At 42.5% G+C, this 19,043-nt stretch overlaps 1 protein-coding gene across 18 annotated transcripts in view; it reads right to left on the bottom strand.

Annotated features, from left to right (window-relative positions):
* Positions 1-19,043, bottom strand: part of mbnl1 (muscleblind-like splicing regulator 1) — a 39,652-nt gene that overhangs the window by 15,258 nt on the left and 5,351 nt on the right. For 11 of the 18 annotated variants that reach the window (XM_068340151.1, XM_068340154.1, XM_068340153.1 and 8 more), the window contains exon 2: positions 11,746-12,762. In XM_068340151.1, the coding sequence (XP_068196252.1) occupies positions 11,746-11,919 (174 nt within the window). In that variant the 5' untranslated portion in view covers positions 11,920-12,762. The other 7 variants (XM_068340149.1, XM_068340145.1, XM_068340150.1 and 4 more) reach the window with 7 other exon arrangements.

Here is a 19,043-nt window from a genome sequence, read left to right as displayed (position 1 = left end):
GAGGGAGAGAGAGAGAGAGAAGGGGGGATGGGGGGGGGGTTTGAATTGATTTTTTAAAATCACGTTTATTCATAAAAGCCCAATTACAAGGTGATGACACAAAAAAGGAATTCACACCTCAAAAACAAAAATGGTGGAATTTTCAACAGTGCTATGTGTTTCCTGAACAAAGAACACATCTATAGATGTTTAAAAGTTATAAGCTTTTAACATTTATTAAACTAAAAAAAAAAAAGATGTTTTAAAAAAAATCAGACAAATTTCAAAAAACAACTAACGGTTCTCTACAGTCACGCATTTTACTTTTGTCATTTGTTTCTTCAGTATTCAGTCTTTGCTCGTAAAAAACAGGTTTGTCACTTCCTTCTGGATTTTAAAAAAAATAAAATGGATGCTATCCAGAAACATGTTTCTACTTTGGGCCCCAAAACTTCTGTGTCTTGCAGGAATTTTTTTAAAAATCTTTTGCAAATCATATTTTCTTTGTTACGGCTTCTTTCAAACTGTTGTCTCTTTGGATCTCAGAGCTACTCGTATCAGGAGGCGTCTCAGGTGTTTCTTTAGCAATTTTCTTCGCTTTATTCATTCTTTTGCCAGTGATTTTTCTTTTAGGAGCTATCTTTAATAATTCCTCGTCCATCACAGAGAGAGAGAGAGAGAGAGAGAGAGAGAGAGAGAGAGAATGGATGAGACGAAAAGTGGACAGAAAGCAGGTGAAAGTAAAGAACTCCGTCCCTCTCGCATCGTGTGTGTGTGTGTGGCTGTTACTGTGACAGCAGCGGCCTTGAGGAGAAGCTAGAGACGGTGTCCACAGCAACCAAGCAACAGAAATTCCTGCCTTAACAACACAGTGATTTCCTGGAATCTCCCCCACCGCTGGCACATACAGGAATGCTTCGGAGCGACGGCTGCAGATACAGCAGATCCTGATACCCCAACAGCTAGAGTACGGCCAGTCAGTGCCCCTCTTTGTCCCATTCCTTTCTATATCCGTGTAGCAAATATAGCCATTGTCAACAAATATGATGATTGTCACAGGAGAAGAATGATCATCTTCAACATTTCTTGTTTTTTGGGGGTTTTTTTTTGTCTCAGTACTGATGCAGCGTTGCCTCATTACAGCAATAACAAAGAGTTGAAATCACAGCCTTCGTGGCACAGCGAGAAAATACCCGAAGAGAATGTAATTGTCATAATTGCCTGATTTGTCACCTTTCCTTCCTTCGGCTAAATGTTGAGGAAAAAAAGCAGCATCAGAATCAGACTTCGGTTTCATCAGGACCGCATCCTAGAGATGTTAAAAACAAGCTTTTCAGTCGATTTGCTCCAATGATGCTGATTTATCAAAGCGCCACAAATCAATGAGATCAAATGAATGAAATCAATCAGGTGTAATATCTCTCAGATACTAGTTGTTGGTGCATGAAAAGGGTTACTCTTGATCAGTTTATCCAAGACAGAATACGGAATCAATAGAATACCGTTCAATTGATTCAAAGTTTGTTTTGTAAAATAAAAGAAAGTACTACAAATTGTAAAAGTACAACAAATACTCTACGTGGCCAGCCTCAAAGTAAAAAGAGAGTTGTTGTTCGCCTCTTGTCCTGTAGAAGAACATCAGCGCCCCTAGGCTTCATGTAAGTTCAGCCCAGAGTGTTTTTTTTTATTATTAGTTGAGGTGTTTTCTTGGTGAGGTCAGTCTTGCCAAGTCGAATAGGGAAACAATAACCACACAGGCTACTGTGCAGCCTGATTAATGAGAGGTTGGAATAAAGTGTCCCACCCTGATTGTTCTCTCTTTTGACTCACTCCTGAACACACGCCCTGCTTTTGTGACTCTATTGGATTAAAAGAAACAATGAACCAATGTGTAAAGAATCCCGGGTGGGGCTGCATCCCATCCCATTGAAGAGACGAGATGAAGCACGGAGCAAGACGTGTTCATGCACACGTGTGTGAGAGAGGAACGGTGAAACAGGACAAGCGAAGAGAAGCTGGCCTCTAAATCATCATAATCATCATTATTATTAGAGGATGATAATTTCAATTAGATAGATACAGACTTTTTTGATCCGCCGAATGTGACAATGATCGGTTTGTGATCGGTTTAATTTAATATTTAGTTTTTTTAATCCAATTTTTTTATTAATTCAACGGAAAACCAATCCTTCCAATCATTTTTTTGTGTGTAACTTAAAGAGGCCCACTGAGGTAAAATAATGTCCAAGGATTAAACTAGAATGAAAAAATGGTTTCTCTTTCCTGTTAAATGTCTCTTTCTGATCATTGCGTCAAACAAAATCTCAATTTCTTAAGAACTTGAACTGTGGAAAAGACATTTACAGAAATTCTCAGGAATTAAGGAGTTGGAAAATAGTTTTTGTTACATTTCATAACAGCTACTGAACTGCACATCTGTTTTATGTCTTGGACTTGACAAATATACAGTATACACACACACACACACACACACACACACACACACACACACACACACACACACACACACACACACACACACACAGTATATATATTTCAGGTTAAACGTCTGCCGTGGTGACATCGGGCCTGGGGGGGGTTCTGGTGTGACGTATCGCTGATCGCTGCCCTGCATTCCACTGACTTCTGTTTAAACACACAGATGAGAGCCCTTTCTCCTCACACTCGCTGTGAATGAAGCTTTGTTTAGCTGGACGGCAGCAGAGGCTCAAAGGGCCGGGCCCAGCGGTTGGTCTCTTTGTCTACTGTGCTCTCAGATATGACACAAAACATAAAACATATCCATTACAGACCATCCTACATGGTAAAGCGCTGTTGAGGGCAGTCATTAGCATATTTACATTGCAGCACAGAAGACCAAAAATGGAGAATATATGATATGGTGGTAAAGATAAAGGCATTTTTATTTTTGTCCTCGCTTGTGTGCTGCAGCAATAGCTGGGATTTCCGGCATTTTTGCATCTCGCTGTAAACATGTATTCACACCCTTGGGATTACATACGTGTGTCTCTGCAGGGAGTAGATGGACACAGTGATACACAGAGAGCTGATGTGATTAGTGGAGCTAATAGAGATATGATGGGGGTGGTGTTAATCTACGATAACACTGTAGATGCAATATGCCCCCTGTGACGCATTACTGCCGAACAATGACGAAGAGAAGAGGATTATGGGCTAGAAGCAGAGAGCAATGGGGTTAGTCAGATACGTGATGTTTGCAAGGATGGAAAATATCAGTAGGTTTTAAAGCTTTACTGTAAACTTTAAAGAAAATGCTGTGCAAGATGATGAGCCTCGACTGACACACACACACACACACACACACACACACACACACACACACACACACACACACACACACACACACACATACAGAGACTTGTGAGTGTTGGTTCTAAGAAATGCCCCAGGTCAGATGTCACGTACACATGGGGTCTGGATCCAAACTTAGACCTCTCTGTTTCCCTCTGACACGCTGCTGCCCACCACCACCGACTCGTCTCTATCTTGCTATCTCTTTTTACACAAACAGGGTTTTCTTTCATATGACTTTCAGCATGCTAGTTTTTCCTTTACAGTAACAGAACAATCACATTGATATTGATTTGAGCAGCGGCGCATTATGAAAGTCACAAGTTTGTACGTGAGGTGACAGGGGAACAGTCGTTTTATCTTCTCTGAACTGCATGAATGAATGACGAATCGCCGCACAGAAATCACGAGGTTACGGTACCAGCATGACGTCAATCACGGCGCTGTTGTTTCTGAAATGAGTGAAGATGTGAGGCTGTTATCCTCACAGGTTGAAAATCAACGGCTGCAGTTTATCTTGATGAGCCGTTTAAAATCTGGAAAGGTGATTAATCTGGTGACATGCGATACTCGTGGTAGACATCTAGCACCTTTGCTCTTCTCAGAAAAGATATTTCCGGCTAAAGACCAACTACATCATTCACCAAGATATTTTTTATTCCCCATGTTAAAGATGTATTCACACTAACAATGTGAAACATTTAAAATGTTTGTTTTCATCTCTTCTGATTACAAGCATAGCAAACCGTTTCTTGAAACTTCAAACCAGAACCTTATCTTCAGAGATAAACTTACTGCCGCCATCAGATCCACATTGTTACAGATTTAATGTGTCAGTGTAAGAAATTATGTCCAAACTAACAAGCAAGAAAAACTCAATGTCCCCCCTCCATGGACAGAGAAAAATTGCATTGCATAATTACCCATTAAAAATCTGCAAAATTAATGCTTAAATTTCAATTTTTTATGATTGTCAGATATCAAAAGGCAGCACACGGGGAGACAGGCACAAATAGATTTCCATGTAAAACAAATACTTAAAAGAGTTTTAAACCCTCATCTCAGACACAACATGAGCCTCAATTCAACTTGTAACCATGGAAACAGAAGAAATACAAATGATTCCTAAAGTAATAAGTCAAGTCATAACCACCGGTGCAGATGATTAATATGGTTTAACGGATTTAATCTGGCACGTATAATGGCAATTTGATCCCAAAGTCTCTAATGCTATCAACAGCTCTAATCCCACTGTTAACTGGCCTAATCCTGTTTCTGTGTGCAAATATCTTCAGGGAATTAAAGGGATACATTCACCATCCCTTTCTGTCTCCTTTACCACAGTGTCACAAGTGATTTTTGTCTCGTAATTATTAGAGTTTCTTCTCACATGAAAAGTAAAACAAATTCTGTCAGGTGACGCTCAATCATAAAACAAGAAAAAGCTATGGGTGGAATTACTCACACGGATTATTTTCTATTCCAGAAAGCTTATTTAAAAGTTTTTTTAAAAATCATTAACTCTTTAGTCATATTATTTTACTCACAACAATTTGAATTCTACACAACCAATCTGAATGCAGATGTAACAAATGCCTGTAACTACAATTTAATCCAACAATTCAATCCAGTCCAGTCCATACATACATACTGTACTGTACATACATACATACTATGCCAAGCATGCATTGCAGTATATCAGGGAGTGCAAACAGAGACTCCAGCAGTCTCTGTGTGTCACATGAAGCTAATCAGGCTAACACTAATTGGACCTCACATGGTGCCGCTGTGTCAGGTCACAGAAAAACTACACATGACGGATCTCGACTATCCAGAATTGAGACATAATTTGCGAGGATACTGCGTCTGCTGCTGACTTTCCCTCTCCTTTGTGTTTATGCAAAATGTCACATCACAAAACCATAGAATATCATTTTGATGTACGAGATACACAACCAGCTAAACAACTGGCAACAGGGAGCGGCGGTATGAAAGGGTGTTGAGAGAGCGGTGCCTTTAGGCTCCTCACTCATGTCCCCTGGGAGAGGATGCATGAGTGCAGGGTTGGATTTGTAAATGAAAGAGGAAAAAGCTGTATTTAAATTAGTTTCCCTCACATTTCAGTCGGACCCCATGCAGTGATAGTAATTCAGAGACAAGTCAGGTCAGTTATAAAACACATTAACACATGAAATTTAAAACTACAGTATTTTACATTTTTTAATCTTGTTCTACCTTTAATTCCTCTTGCAGGACGTTTGAACTTACAATTCCTGTAATTTATATAATATCAAAGCACATTTTTATATTATTTATTATAAAAAATAAAGTACAATATATTTATATGCAGTACTTCTTAATTCAAATAGTTTTCTGACTGCAGTGCAAACTGAAACACTTGTTTTCTCTGCTAATTTTATTTGTTAAATGAATGTTTAAATGTCTGAATTAAATCTCTGAAATATGATCCCACCTGCTACGTGTCATATATTCTGTCCGTAAAATTATATGTAGATTTAGCTTTCACATCTCTGATCAACGACAATATTTACAGTTCAATTGATCAGCGTCCAGACGTACATTTTTGCAGAACAGCCAAATTAATATTGTGGGTTTGAGCATATTTGGTTGCTCAGGGGTTAAAAATGCTGAAGGCAGGAACATTTTCAAGCCGAGGAGCGAAGCCACCAATAAATTCTATCTATAAATTCCTGTGTCATGAGTATTATAAGGGTACCTATGTCTATGCAAAAGTAGATGGCATAAAACTTTTATATGCATATACAAGACAGGATGAGGTTTGATCCCAGTAAAACAAACTAAGTGACATCAACAGTACCCTTATATGCAATTTTACATCATGCAGTTGTGTCTTTAATGTCACTATTGGGGTGAGTGATGGAACAAACCAATCTTTGGGCTGTGTGATATATGGAATGTGTGTCTGTTGAACACAGGCAGAGCCGGCTTGAGAAGTCATCTTTGTATCAGTGGTGTCATGGAAGGGGTGGGGGGTGGGGTCGGCGGTGTGACCGAGGGACAGTGACGGCTGACACTGAGAAGAAAAGACAAGCTGTTGTGGCCGGTTTTCCGTCACATAAGCTCACAGAGAAGATGCACTGATCTGACAGCGAAGGAATGAATGGACTACAGAATGTCTCTATGCGCATTTTGGCTCGGACCAATCCGGTCCAACCACAAAATCTCTCAAGGACGAAATCATGAACATCAAGAGACGCACCCCACTTATAAAATAAAAGCACCTGCAATGTGACTCAGCAATCATCTAGTTAAACCTGAGCCATCAGAGAAGGTTGAGCATAACCACACGGATGGCAGCTTGCAAAAACTGAATCCTACGGGTGACTGAACAGTTGCCTGTTTAATTTTAAAGGGGAGAATTTTGATTGTGGATGCACCCGTAGAAATCCAATTAGGATGGAGACACCATTCATCAACTGCAGAGAGGAGGAACCCAGATGGATCCCGGGCAACATTTGTGATCACATGTGTGATGAACATCCTGAAAACAGCACACGGGTGTTCCTGTCCATTTTTTTCCCCCATCAAGTGTTTTCTTTTGGGCGTGCACGTTTTAATGAGTGGCCAGTGAAACGCGAGGATTGCACACCCATTGTTTTGGGCAGATTAAAAGTCTATTTAAATTGTATCTGTGGGTGACACTGATCTGTTCAAACAGTTTTATCTGTTATGTCAAGTACTGCAAACACAACAAATCTTTCTCAAAACATAAAAAAAAAAAAAAAGATTTGAATCAGGATTGGATAAAATAAATGTAATTAAATAGCTGTTTTGTGTCCTTGCGGTAGTTTTTATTAGCCTCTGCATGCACTCAACTTTTCAGTGCTGCACAGTTTGTGACAGCGAATCCAAACACACATTAGCCTTCTGCACTCCAAATGACATTCCTGCACCCAATGAAAGTGCATGATGTGCTGGTTTCACCGCCTGGAGATTGGCTAGATAATTTGTTTGAAATCATAAAAACAGTGTCGACTAGCAACGCGGATAATATCAATCCCACATGTGTGTCTGGCCGACCACCATTCAGTGTGTGTGTATGTGCGTGTGTGTGTGTGTATGTGTGTGTGTTTAAGTGCTGGCCATAAACATTGTGTCAAAATATGCCAAATAAGGACAGTAAAATTAGAGGAAAGACAGATCGAGTCTCAGACAGCGATTGAGACGGAGGGAGATAAATGAGAAGTATTTACCCGCCCTCCGCTCGACTGGAATGTAATCTTGGCTCAGGACGGTGCGGTAACAAAAAAGGGATATGCTGCAACAGCTTGTGCACATACAACACACATGTGCACATTTGTGCCCTTTGTGTCATTTTTCTCAGAGCGCTGACATGACAGTGGGTGTGTCTGTCTGGCAGGTAGACAGGGTGCAAGGACTACCTTGTGTGCAAACATTGCGTTCATGTGTGTGTGTGTGTGTGTGTGTGTGTGTGTGTGTGTGTGTGTGTGTGTGTGTGTGTGTGTTAAAGCAGGCCTCCATGTAAAAAGGTTAGCAGCACATTTTATGACATGGCGAATAAACAAGAAGCCGCTGCTTCTCTTGGGTTCACACCAGGCTACAACTACCGTTGCCATAGCTCCTAAACTCACGCCGTCATACCAGGGGTGTAACATGAGCCATAGGGGCCAAGGATGGGTGTGGCCCGATGCAAATGAGGTAAAAACCAGACTGAATGGGAAATCAGGAAGAAGGAGCAACCAGAAGGGGGAGGAGGAGAAGGAGCCAAAAGTGAGCTAATGAACAGAGAGCTCAGATAGAGTGAGAACAGGACGGTACAGTATGGGCAGTTTACCGTTTGGGCTTGGCGGGGCAGCTGTGTGCTGATCTTTTAGTGTGTAGACTGTTGTACTTCACTCATTCCAGCATCGACTGATGAGGCAGGCATTACTTCCCTTGGTTCTGCAACCTGACCTGACTAATACACTCCAATCTGATTAGGAATGCTTTAGTGAAGCATTAACCGTGGAGGGATGAAAGTCGGTTATTTCCTTGACACATCACATACTGTGTGGTTAACCCTTTGTGTCAGATATGGTGCAGCTCAGCGACACACATTTTGTATCGCTCTCTTTCATCGTAAGTTAAGGAGCAGACGTAAACGTGGCTGTGAATGTGAATAACTTTCACAGATTTAGAATCCAGGCCTGACAGTTTGGCAGTGATCATTAATGAACAAAAGCTGCATAACAGCGGCCTTTAAATTAGGGAGTTCTTGCAGCCATTATCCTTTTCCAAATATTTACTCTGCTTTGTCACAGCTGAGATGTCTGTGCTGCACTGAGAAGATATACAGGCAGCAGGCACACACACACACACACACACACACACACACACACACACACACACACACACACACACACACACACACACACACACACACACACACACACACACGCGCGCGTGTCTTTCTTTTAACCTAGATGGTTCTGATTGATTATCTTGCCTAAGGGTCTATCTTTCAAATTTGATTACTTCTACAAAAAACCTGCATTTTTACTGTTTTTGCTTTTGTGTGTGTGTGTGTGTGTGAGAGAGAGAGACAGAGAGAGAGAGAGAGAGAGAGAGAGCGAGAGAGACAGAGAGAGAGAGAGAGAGAGAGAGAGAGAGACAGAGAGACAGAGAGAGAGAGACTGTTCGGGTAAAATGTCTGGGTTTGGGTGTGACCTGCTCCACCATGCACTGGTGATCATGTGAGACCTGTTCTAATTATACACCTAAAGAAGAAGACTGTTTCTCTCATTGGCAGAAAGAGTGTGCACATGTGTCCATGAGGGCACTCTGTGTGTGTGTGCGTGTTCGTGTGTGTGTGTGTGTGTGTGTGTGTGTGTGTGTGTGTGTGTGTGTGTGTGTGTGTGTGTGTGTGTGTGTGGTGGGGGCTGGTTAGTAATGGAGAGTAATGTGGCTTCATGTAGCACATCTAAATTGAGAACTTGTCCTATTTTTCCCACTCCACCTCTATAAAAGTGAAGTAAGATGTTGTTTCAGGATTTCACGTCAAGCGGACGGTTGTAGGTTCAACCCCAACTGCGTATCGCAATGTTCTTGGCAAGATGCTAAACCCCGAACAGCTTTTGATTGCGTGAATGGATTAATAGACAATATCTCAGCATACCTTTTACAGTAAGCTCTGTTTCACGTTCCTCATTATTGCTTTGAATGGATGTGAATGGGTGTGAATGGGTGAAAAAACACCATAAAGGTGTGTTGAGCACTCAGGAGAGGAAAGCGCCATATTTAAGTCTATTTACCATCATCAGTGTGTGTGTGTGTGTGTGTTTTGTGAGTCCTCTCTTTCTTATGCTCTCTGTTTCATGCTTTCTCCTGTTGTTTCCACTGTGGGTTTTTAGAGACCTGCTCTGCTTTTCATTACCACTGGAAAAAAAAAATGGGACATAGAGTTCACAAAAGTATCACCCATCACCCGAAACACAAGTCCAAGTGGAAAATGAGTCCAAAGTACTAAAATAGCTCCCGTGGTCCTTTCAAAAGACTCTAAATTTCTCCCAGCTGAACTTTACATTTGTGAGAACGGCATTTTGAATGATTCTGAGATCTTTTTCTGCCTGTATAAAAGCTTCACTGTATTGTCAAGAGTATTTTTTTTTTAAAAACTGTAGTCTTTCTGGAAATCTTACTCAGCTGCATCTCTCTGACAACTGTAGTAAATACTTTTCGAGATGATTCTTTCTCTTTTACGGTCTGTCCCTTGCAAGATTTGCTTTCAAATTCACCCTGACAGAGCTGCTGGATTCTTCCCACCAAGTTTGGCTAATCTGTGGTTTTGTTTAAAACATGCAAAATCCTGCGATGGCTTGTTTTTCTTGTTTTGTTTGCCTTTTTGATAGAAAAGTTGCCACGCTTCCTGATATTTCCCGTAAACCAGGCCCAATAGATCAGGAGAGTGGGCAAATGACGGAGTCATTACTTGGGATAGTTGCCACAACTCTAAACATCGGACACAAGATGTGATAAACAAGAATGATTTAATTTAACTTGTTATTCTGACAACTGCTAGGACGCATGTGTAACACACAGGCGTAAGTGAATTGTGGGGAAACCTGGGAAGAATTCAGTTTAGGCTTTACAATGTTCTTCTGTCCACATCTGGCTGTAAACGCTGTTCTGGGAGTCGATTAACACACTCCGTCCTTTTCCTAACCCTAACTCTGTTCGTACATCACCAGTAATCACGAGCCACCCATGTCTGCAGGGGCAGAACGAAGACAGAAGTAAAAAATGTGTGTGTCAATGCTGGTAAGTTTGGGTTGAGATCCACCCCTCTCTGGAGATCTTGTGTTACGATAGACAGATTGTGAAATAGTGAGACAAAAAGAAAAGGATGTGTTTGCTTTTCTGCTTTCCTGCTGCCACCTAAAAATGGAAAATTACTGCATACGTTGCCCTACATCTGCCCCCAATGTTGCTCTAAAATACACACACAGGCATATAAAGACGAGCCTCTAACTACCCGTGGGCCTCTGCGCAGGAAGTGGTTTGACTGAGTGAGATGATGCTATCACCTCGTTCCTCTGTAGCAGTGGAAACGTGTTCTGCTCAGTGCATCCTATGAGTCTGCACATGTGACAGTCTATTCATCTGCTATGCAGTGCACAAAGTGGACCACAGCAATGCTTTTATCACTTGCAGGGAGACTCACAACAAGTAAACCTGTCTCTCAAATAAAATCTTTTCGAAATAACAGGAAAAATGTCAGTCACAATTCTGCATATCCACAACGCTGTGTTACAAACGTCTGACTTCTGCTTCTTGATTCTAAAAAATCTGCAGCCCCACCTCCTCTTTGCTGTGCCCTTCATCACATGTTGCAGTCACCTGACCAGAAATAGGTGGTGCCAGAGAGAAAGCACATGTCCGAACCAGATGGTACACTAGCATGATGCAGACTGCTGATAACTATTTCCAGTTTGTGGCTCACTATTTCCCACTAAACTGGCTACGAGATGAAAAACACTCTTATCTGTAACGTGAGCATACATTTTAAATGATAAGGTTAATAATTCGTGTAGATTTTATGATTTTCAAAGTCTTTATATCTGAAGATGTAAACACCTTAAATCATCCTTCCTGGTTTCCTGAAGTGAACTGCAGTTCAGCGAGGTTTGAAAACACAAGTACATCCTCACTGCCCTGCAAGAAAAATGACCTTTTGGCCACCGTGACAACACTGACCTTGCGTGATATAAAGTATACTTTTACCCTTCTGTGATGAAGCTGACTGATGTTATAATCGACCTGCTGTTGCTGTGTCTCTTGTATCAATCCTGAATAAATAGGAGATTCTTGGTAGATGCCTTTGCCATGATTGTTTGAGGATGTTATGGAAAATACAGATTTTGGAGATAAGTAACACATGTTCTCGTTTCTTACCTTGAGTGAGTCGAAGCAGGCGATGACACGTCCATTCTCCACTTGACAGCTCTTGGCCGGATGGGCAAACTTACACTCCTGGTCGGAGCGTGAACATGTGCCCCTCTGGAACTCCCTACACACCTCGAGCGTAAGCCACTTTGTGTCGCGGATGTGTGCCATGTTCAACGCCATGGCAACACGCTGGCAAAAAGGTATTCAAGCTGAAATCAACTCAAGCTCAACCTGACCTCTCGTGCTTCAGTCCACCAGTTAATGTTTCCTTTGTTTCTTTGTTTTGAAGTCTGCACTGTTTTTGATTAACGATGAAATGAAACAAAATGAAGCTCTACTGACTGAGAGGACTGAGGACTGTTCCACAGTGAAACGTTGCAGGACGATGTATATCTGTGATTGTTTTTGATTAACTGTCCTGATCAGTCAGCCAGTTTATATCCAGGAGACGACTTAGCCTAGCAACCAGGTTGCCGCTCTTGACTTCTCTCTTTTCTCGCTGTTGCTCACGGTGTCATCTACAACATTCATGAACCAAGGAGGCAAACAGATGGACAGGCAAGATCAAGAGCCCTCTGGTTTGGTGCAATGCAGCAGGCAACGAAGGTGATAGTCTGGGTGTAGCCCACTACAGGAAGGCTGAGGACACTGAAGACCATATGGAGGCTTAGAGGGTCAAAGGCAAAGGTTAAAGGCAAGGTGGGTGAGATGCTGCATGGACCTTCTGATGTGTTGGATTGCTGCAGTCCAGGTGGGCCAGCTGGTCAAGAGCAGTTGGCAGCAATAGGGTTGGGGGATGGGGGTCCTCAGGTGAGTAGAGCTGAGGCCCTAGCCTGGCTGTGAGGAGTGGATGGTGATGGCGGTGGACAGACGTGCAGGTCGGAGTGCAGCTTGAAGGAGGAGCCGATTGTCTTCCTTATATCCGAGTTACCGTGGTAGCAAGTGAGCGAGGCAGGGGGGGGGTTGAGCTTCAGCTGTAGAAGCAGGTCAAAGCTGCAGCAGACATCAGGGAAGGCACTTGCTCTGGGGAGAAACAAATAGACAGGAGTTAAACAGAGAGCTAAATCGTGTTTTTTTCATTTGCTTTGACAGAAGACTCGAACCGCCAGTATTCTGCTAACAGTTGCAACCTTGGGAGAGAATAATATGTCATCGTGTCAGAAATGTGGGGTTGTCTGCTTCAGCAAATAAAACTTCCGGTCCCCCTACGCTCCAACCACACGCGGTGTGCACACACCCACCATTCCGCTCTGAATACAAATGCACAAAGCAGCCATTCACACCTTTCCACCTCTTTTGGTCACTGTTGGAAAGTCTGATCGAATCCTGTAACACTTACGGTCGAGTGCAGCAAAGCCAGCCATCGTGAGTGAGTGTGGAGGCGAAAGAAAGGAAGAGAGTGAAAGCAGAGGGGAAGTTGGGGCAGGCAGGGCATGAGGGAGAAGAGGTTAGTCATTTGCCTTTTTGCGAAGCGGTGTGAGGGTGAGGACCAATGAGAGTGAGCGGAGTTGCAGCAACATTCTGGGCTTAGCGCCAGGTGAGAGCAGGGGGAGGAGCAACACGGAGGCTGACCTACCTGCTTTTAGAGGAAGAGAGAAGAGACAGACTAAACTGATCACTCAGCTCACCAAATTCTTACAAAGAAGAAGGAAAATCTCCTTGGAACATAATGACAGATAGATAATGTAGATGATGTGCATGAACTCAAGTTTTTCCACATAAAAAAGAACCAACACCATCACGGCGATACTGCAGTGACCTCATACAGATGAATACGTGCAAGAACCCAATGTTTATTATGTCCGTTGTAAATTCGCACCAGGAAAGGATAATGGATTATGTTTTTATAGTGCTTCTGTGATAGTGCCAACGGTTTCTATTTTGGTTTAATCCATTGTACGTGGTTTGCTGGGGAACTTGACTGACTGGGCTCCCAGGGGCCCGTTCTGCTCTTATCGCACAGGCAGAGCAACTCGCCACACCCTAGTCTAGTAAAATTGTTTTTCCCAGAACAGCATGCGCACCTTCAGCAGCGCAACAAACGGCTGCTAACTTTACAGCACTGCAACACGCAATATCAGAGTTCTGCAGCGGTGCAGCCCAGGTCACAATGACCCAACAACGTGGACGTGTGTTACCGAAACGGAGAGAGTGAAAGAGGAAAGTTCAAGTATCACCTTGGATGACCCCTGCGATAGCAAAACTAGCATTACTGCTACAAATGACCTTTGGAGTGCATGCATGACTATAACACAACTGCCCTACCCCCCACGCCCACAGGCACACACAGCCACACAGACACAGCTGATTAGCTTAGAATATTATTTGGAATATACTCTAACTGGTCCAACATATGAGGTGCCATTTTTTTCCTTTTCTGTTTACATTGGTAAGGTCAGTCAAATCTAATCATCTTGCATAACTGTGTTTGTCCTACGACCTGCAATTTAAAACAACACAAGGACTGTTCAGTATAAACTGGGTTCAGTTAAATTAGGATTGTGTCTGAACTCCATCTAAACATGAGAATAGAGGCATCTGTTACACTAATTTACTACTGAAGTTGCCAGGGGCTGTCTTCATTCAAACTAGAGGATTTGGTAGCATTATGTGTTAAAAGCTGACACCTCCTGTACTCTGTCTGGCTGTTTAATTGGTTTGTGTTGTTTCTATTAGCTGAACACGTATCAACAAGACGAAGGCAATGTCATATACTGTGTGCCAGCGCCCCAGTGATAACGAGTGCTCATTATGATCTATCATGTCTGGATGCAGACGTTGTTCCCCTATTGATTCCTTCATGTCTATGGTCTTTCTTGTCAGTATGCCACTCCCTCTATCTAATTCCAATTTAACTAGCAGTGCCCTTTCTCCGCCAGACATCCATTTCATAACTGTTTAAAATGATCTACTTGTCCACAGAATTTGTACTGCTTTTAACAAGCGAATCCTTCTCTGCTTTGGCCACCCTGTTCAGCCTGTCCTACCCGAGTCCATTCACACCTCTGCCTTTGTGCCCTCATTGCGACTGTCTTGCCTGTGTGCTCTTCCATCATCCTCAGCGGCACTCCCAAAGACGCCAAGGTCTCACAAAGCTGGTGCAAGGTCAGACGCTCTGAAGGAAAGGAAGATGGTGAAAGAGAGACAGAGAGAGCGAGAAAGAGAGAGAAAGTGTGTTTCCTAGCATGTTTTAGGACACATGGTTGAAACATGACATGGTTGCCAGAAAAGGAAGGGCACCTTCTGAATCAGATGTCAACATCCCAAAAAAAATAAAGGCCTGTCTCTTACTTTCTCCTGGTCATGCAAAAAAGAACATGTCCAAACCAGGATTAACTTACACTGGAAGCACAAACTATGCATGATACCTGACAATGTTCTGCATGGTGGAGTGATGGATAGCGCAGAAACAAGCTGTGCAGCTTTCTTGAACACACAGAGATGTTTTATTATTCAAGCATGTCTTGACTGATTGAATGGAGTAATCAAAGAAAGTTGTGTGCAGCCACATAGGGCTGGTTTTGAACTTGTCAATGTGACTAACTTCTATAGAAAACCACGAGGAAGGTGTGGCATTCTGTGTCAAGTTTAGCATTGCTTAACACCACAGATCATGACTTACTGGGGCGTCCACTCTGTCATTACAAATCATTTGTTTTATAATGTGCAGTAGAGAAGAAGAAGAAGAAGAAAAAGAAGAAGAAGAAGAAGAAGAACAAGAACAAGAACAAGAACAGGAACAAGAAGAAGAACAAGAACAAGAACAAGAACAAGAACAAGATTTTTCTTTGATTTTTGCAAAAACACTTCAATCACATTCAAACGTTTTACAATTTTTCATTAGATGAAAGTACTAAGGTGCTTCGAAAACACTAAAAACCAATAAACAAAATGAAAATACAATTTAAAAATTAGTGCATTATATCAGGAAGTTCGCAAAAGTGAGTTGATCATCAACTAAAGTGCATAGGACATTTTTGTGACACCAGATGTTCCTAAGAAGAAGAAGAAGAAGAAGAAGAAGGAGGAGGAGGAGGAGGAGGAGGAGGAGGTAGAGGAAAACACTCATAGATACGACTAGTTAGTTATTCATTCATTTTCTACCACATCTTTCGCTTCGTGGGTCACGGGGGTTGCTGGAGCCTATCTCAGTGAACCCACAGGCGAGAGGTGGGGGTACACTACGGACATGCCGCTGGTGCGTCGCAGAGCCGGACGAAAGACAACCAACCACTCAGACACACACTAATACCTATGGACAGGTAGAGGAGGAGGAGAATGAGAAGGAAGAAGGAGGAGGAGGTGATGTGTACTTTATTAATTTTTGCGAGGAAATTTTTTTTTTTTCGCTCTTTTAAATATATTTCACACCTATAGAGGCCATGGAACACACATATATACACACACAAAGGGGCTGTCAGCATGCAAATCAGAGCGAGAGAGAGAGAGAGATGGTCAAGTGTCGGGCAGTCATATTGCACCCTCAGAGCACTTTGCGGGGTATATAAGGACACTAAGTGAACGCTACTTGTTCTATAGGAGCATCAGCTATGGAGGATGCAGAGAAAGATGCATCCATCACTTTGGGTTTGTCACTGTTCGGTTTAGGGATGGGTTTCAGCACACTGACAGAGGTTGAGTCAGGGTCACAGTGTGCTGAGGCAGGTCATCGCAGCAGAGAAGGCTAGGGGAAACATAACACTCCCCAGCCTCGCTGCTGCAGGTCCATTTGCTGAGGATATAGCATGTCAATATTGTCCTCGCTGACCTTTTTGTACACACCAGTATATCTGAACACGTGAGCGCGTTCCCTTTGCCCTCTCCTGGTCTGTTTCATATTGATACACAGATGTACTGTACTGTATTGAGGGGGTCGGTCACAGACTTTTATTTTGAGGTTGGGATATTTTAGGTCAGTTCGGATGACTTTCAGGATTTGAAGGAATGATATTTATCTCTACTTTATGTTTTAGTTTGGATTGATACACAGAGGAAAATAGCTCACATGCTCAGCATGTTACAACATAAAGTCATGCCTTCCTTACTAGAGCACCACCATAGTTGGTATTGTTCTTAACGTCCTTACATCAGCTGCATGAAGTCATCATCTTCTCTGGACTATTAGTTTAACTGGATTATTTGTCATCAGATTAAATAACGTGATTCTGAAAGTGACTCTTGGAGCTAGAAGCTCACAGCAAACAATGCTTGTTGACTCCTCCGAGAGCAAAACCTCCAGAGACAATCAGACCTCTTGTTTAGCATAGTTGGACGAAGCTATGCATGCACACACACACACACACAGACACACAAAAGCAAACCTATACAAACACAAAAACCGCTGTGTGTTCTGGCACGGCGTGTTCTTAAACTGTGGCGAATGTGTGACTATGTCAATACTACTGTGTGTGTGTGTGTGTGTGTGTGAGGATGTAGTGCAGTCTGCGGACAGTCGGTCGGATAATGGCTGGCATGTATGTTCATGAGTGCCTTGTTCCCTCACATTCATGTTTGCATTCTGTAAAATAAGGAAGCAGAGTTCCTTAATAGGCACTTTGGACATACATATTAGAAAATTACCCTAAACTCATGACATGTTGAGTTTTCCTCTTCAATTTGCACCTGCATGTACACATACTGTACATGTACACCTTATCTGGTGAGACATAAAATATCTGAAAACTGCAAAATGTTACTTGTTTTAAAAACAAATTTAACAAATGGAGGATTCCATTTCCGCACGGCGCACATTCAACTTTTTTATTACTGTTTTTCATGCAAACATTCTTTGCCAGTGACTGATGTTATTTTCGCGACTTATCTGTATGATTTTCATTTTGTTAATAATTTTCATTAATCATTTGTATACCAAAGCGAACACAGCCAGTTTGCTAAAGACGTGTGTGAGTGAGAGGCCGAGACTATAGGGACAGGAGTGTGTTATTATATATTATGGCCGTCTGGCTTCAGAAATGAGGGGGTTTAAGGCTTTGTGGCTGCAAGAAAGAGCTGTAGCAACTGGGATGAAGAAACAAGGTCAAGCTTGTGTTGACAGAACAGAGAAATAAACAGACACCTCCATGCAAAGGTGTCTGCTCACAGGTGTGTGTCCCCCCCCACCATTGTGGTGTTTGGATGCAGTCGTTAGCTCTATACTGGTATATGTGGCGATGCATACAAAGCATCATCTGCAAAATGAAAATAGTGGAAATAGACAAGTGTCAAGTAAGGATGAAGATTATGTTTCTGAGAGTAGAAGCCAATTGGGAGTTCTGGTCAGTGAAGGTTGGGTCTTCATTGGCCTCGTCAAACTGTTCCTCAGAGGGACTGAAATGTGGCTGCAGCATCATTTTGTAATAAATGTGTAATCTACCGTGTAAAGAAATGATCTTAAACACAAATACGACAAGTTTAATGTTCTATAACACTTCTGAGACGAAGCTGACCTGCAGCTGCAGCAGCGCCACAACACAATGCTCCACACGTCGAGCCGCGTTGCGCACTCCTGCATGCGTGTGCGTACATGCTTGTGTTTGTGCGCACTACTGTTCGGGGCGACCCCCCGAATCTCTCCAAGTCTCAACAGCCCCAACCACGGACACACAAGGGAGAGGAGGTCCGGGGGAGAGAGGGAGTAAGGAGGGTAGCGGTCATAAGAAGAGGGACAAAGAGGGAAGAAGTGAGAAAGACGGCTTGAGCTGAAAAGTTTTTTTTTTAGACTTTCATGTTTTCCAAATTGACGTTCTGCCATTGTCGGATACAAAGTGAGTGAACGTGTACAATAAAACAGAAATAACTGTATCTGAATACAACAAATTTGTCAAATATGATTGCGGCAGAAGCAAAATCCCTGCATATATCTGGGAATGATCCCCTTCGCGACTCCTGAGAGAAAGAAATCCATCACATTTAAATATCCCATCAACTCCCCAAAGCTTTTACAAAGTTAAAAAAAAACAAACCCCAACAACACTTACTTTCACTCCAGTCCAACCATCAAAAAAAGTAAATACTTCTATTAACTAGATCTCCCGTCTCTCTCTTTTTTCTTCTTACCCCTCTTTCGTTCTTTCTCCAACTTTCTTCCTCTCTCTCAGTAACTCCCCCTCTTGTCAGACGCATGAAAACACTCAGCCACGCACATACACACACTCCTGCAGACAGAGTCACCCTCACACAGGCTCTCCTCCCGCGACCCGGAATGTTTGGCAGGATCCAACTGTACTGAAATACTGTGCTCACCATATAAGGTAGCAGCAGCTTCACATGTCACGCATAATTTACATGCAACGGGGCCAGAGTTT

This window comes from Antennarius striatus, chromosome 18 (assembly GCF_040054535.1).
Source record: "Antennarius striatus isolate MH-2024 chromosome 18, ASM4005453v1, whole genome shotgun sequence".
Lineage (NCBI taxonomy): Eukaryota > Metazoa > Chordata > Actinopteri > Lophiiformes > Antennariidae > Antennarius > Antennarius striatus.
This window is presented reverse-complemented; position numbering and strand designations above follow the sequence as displayed.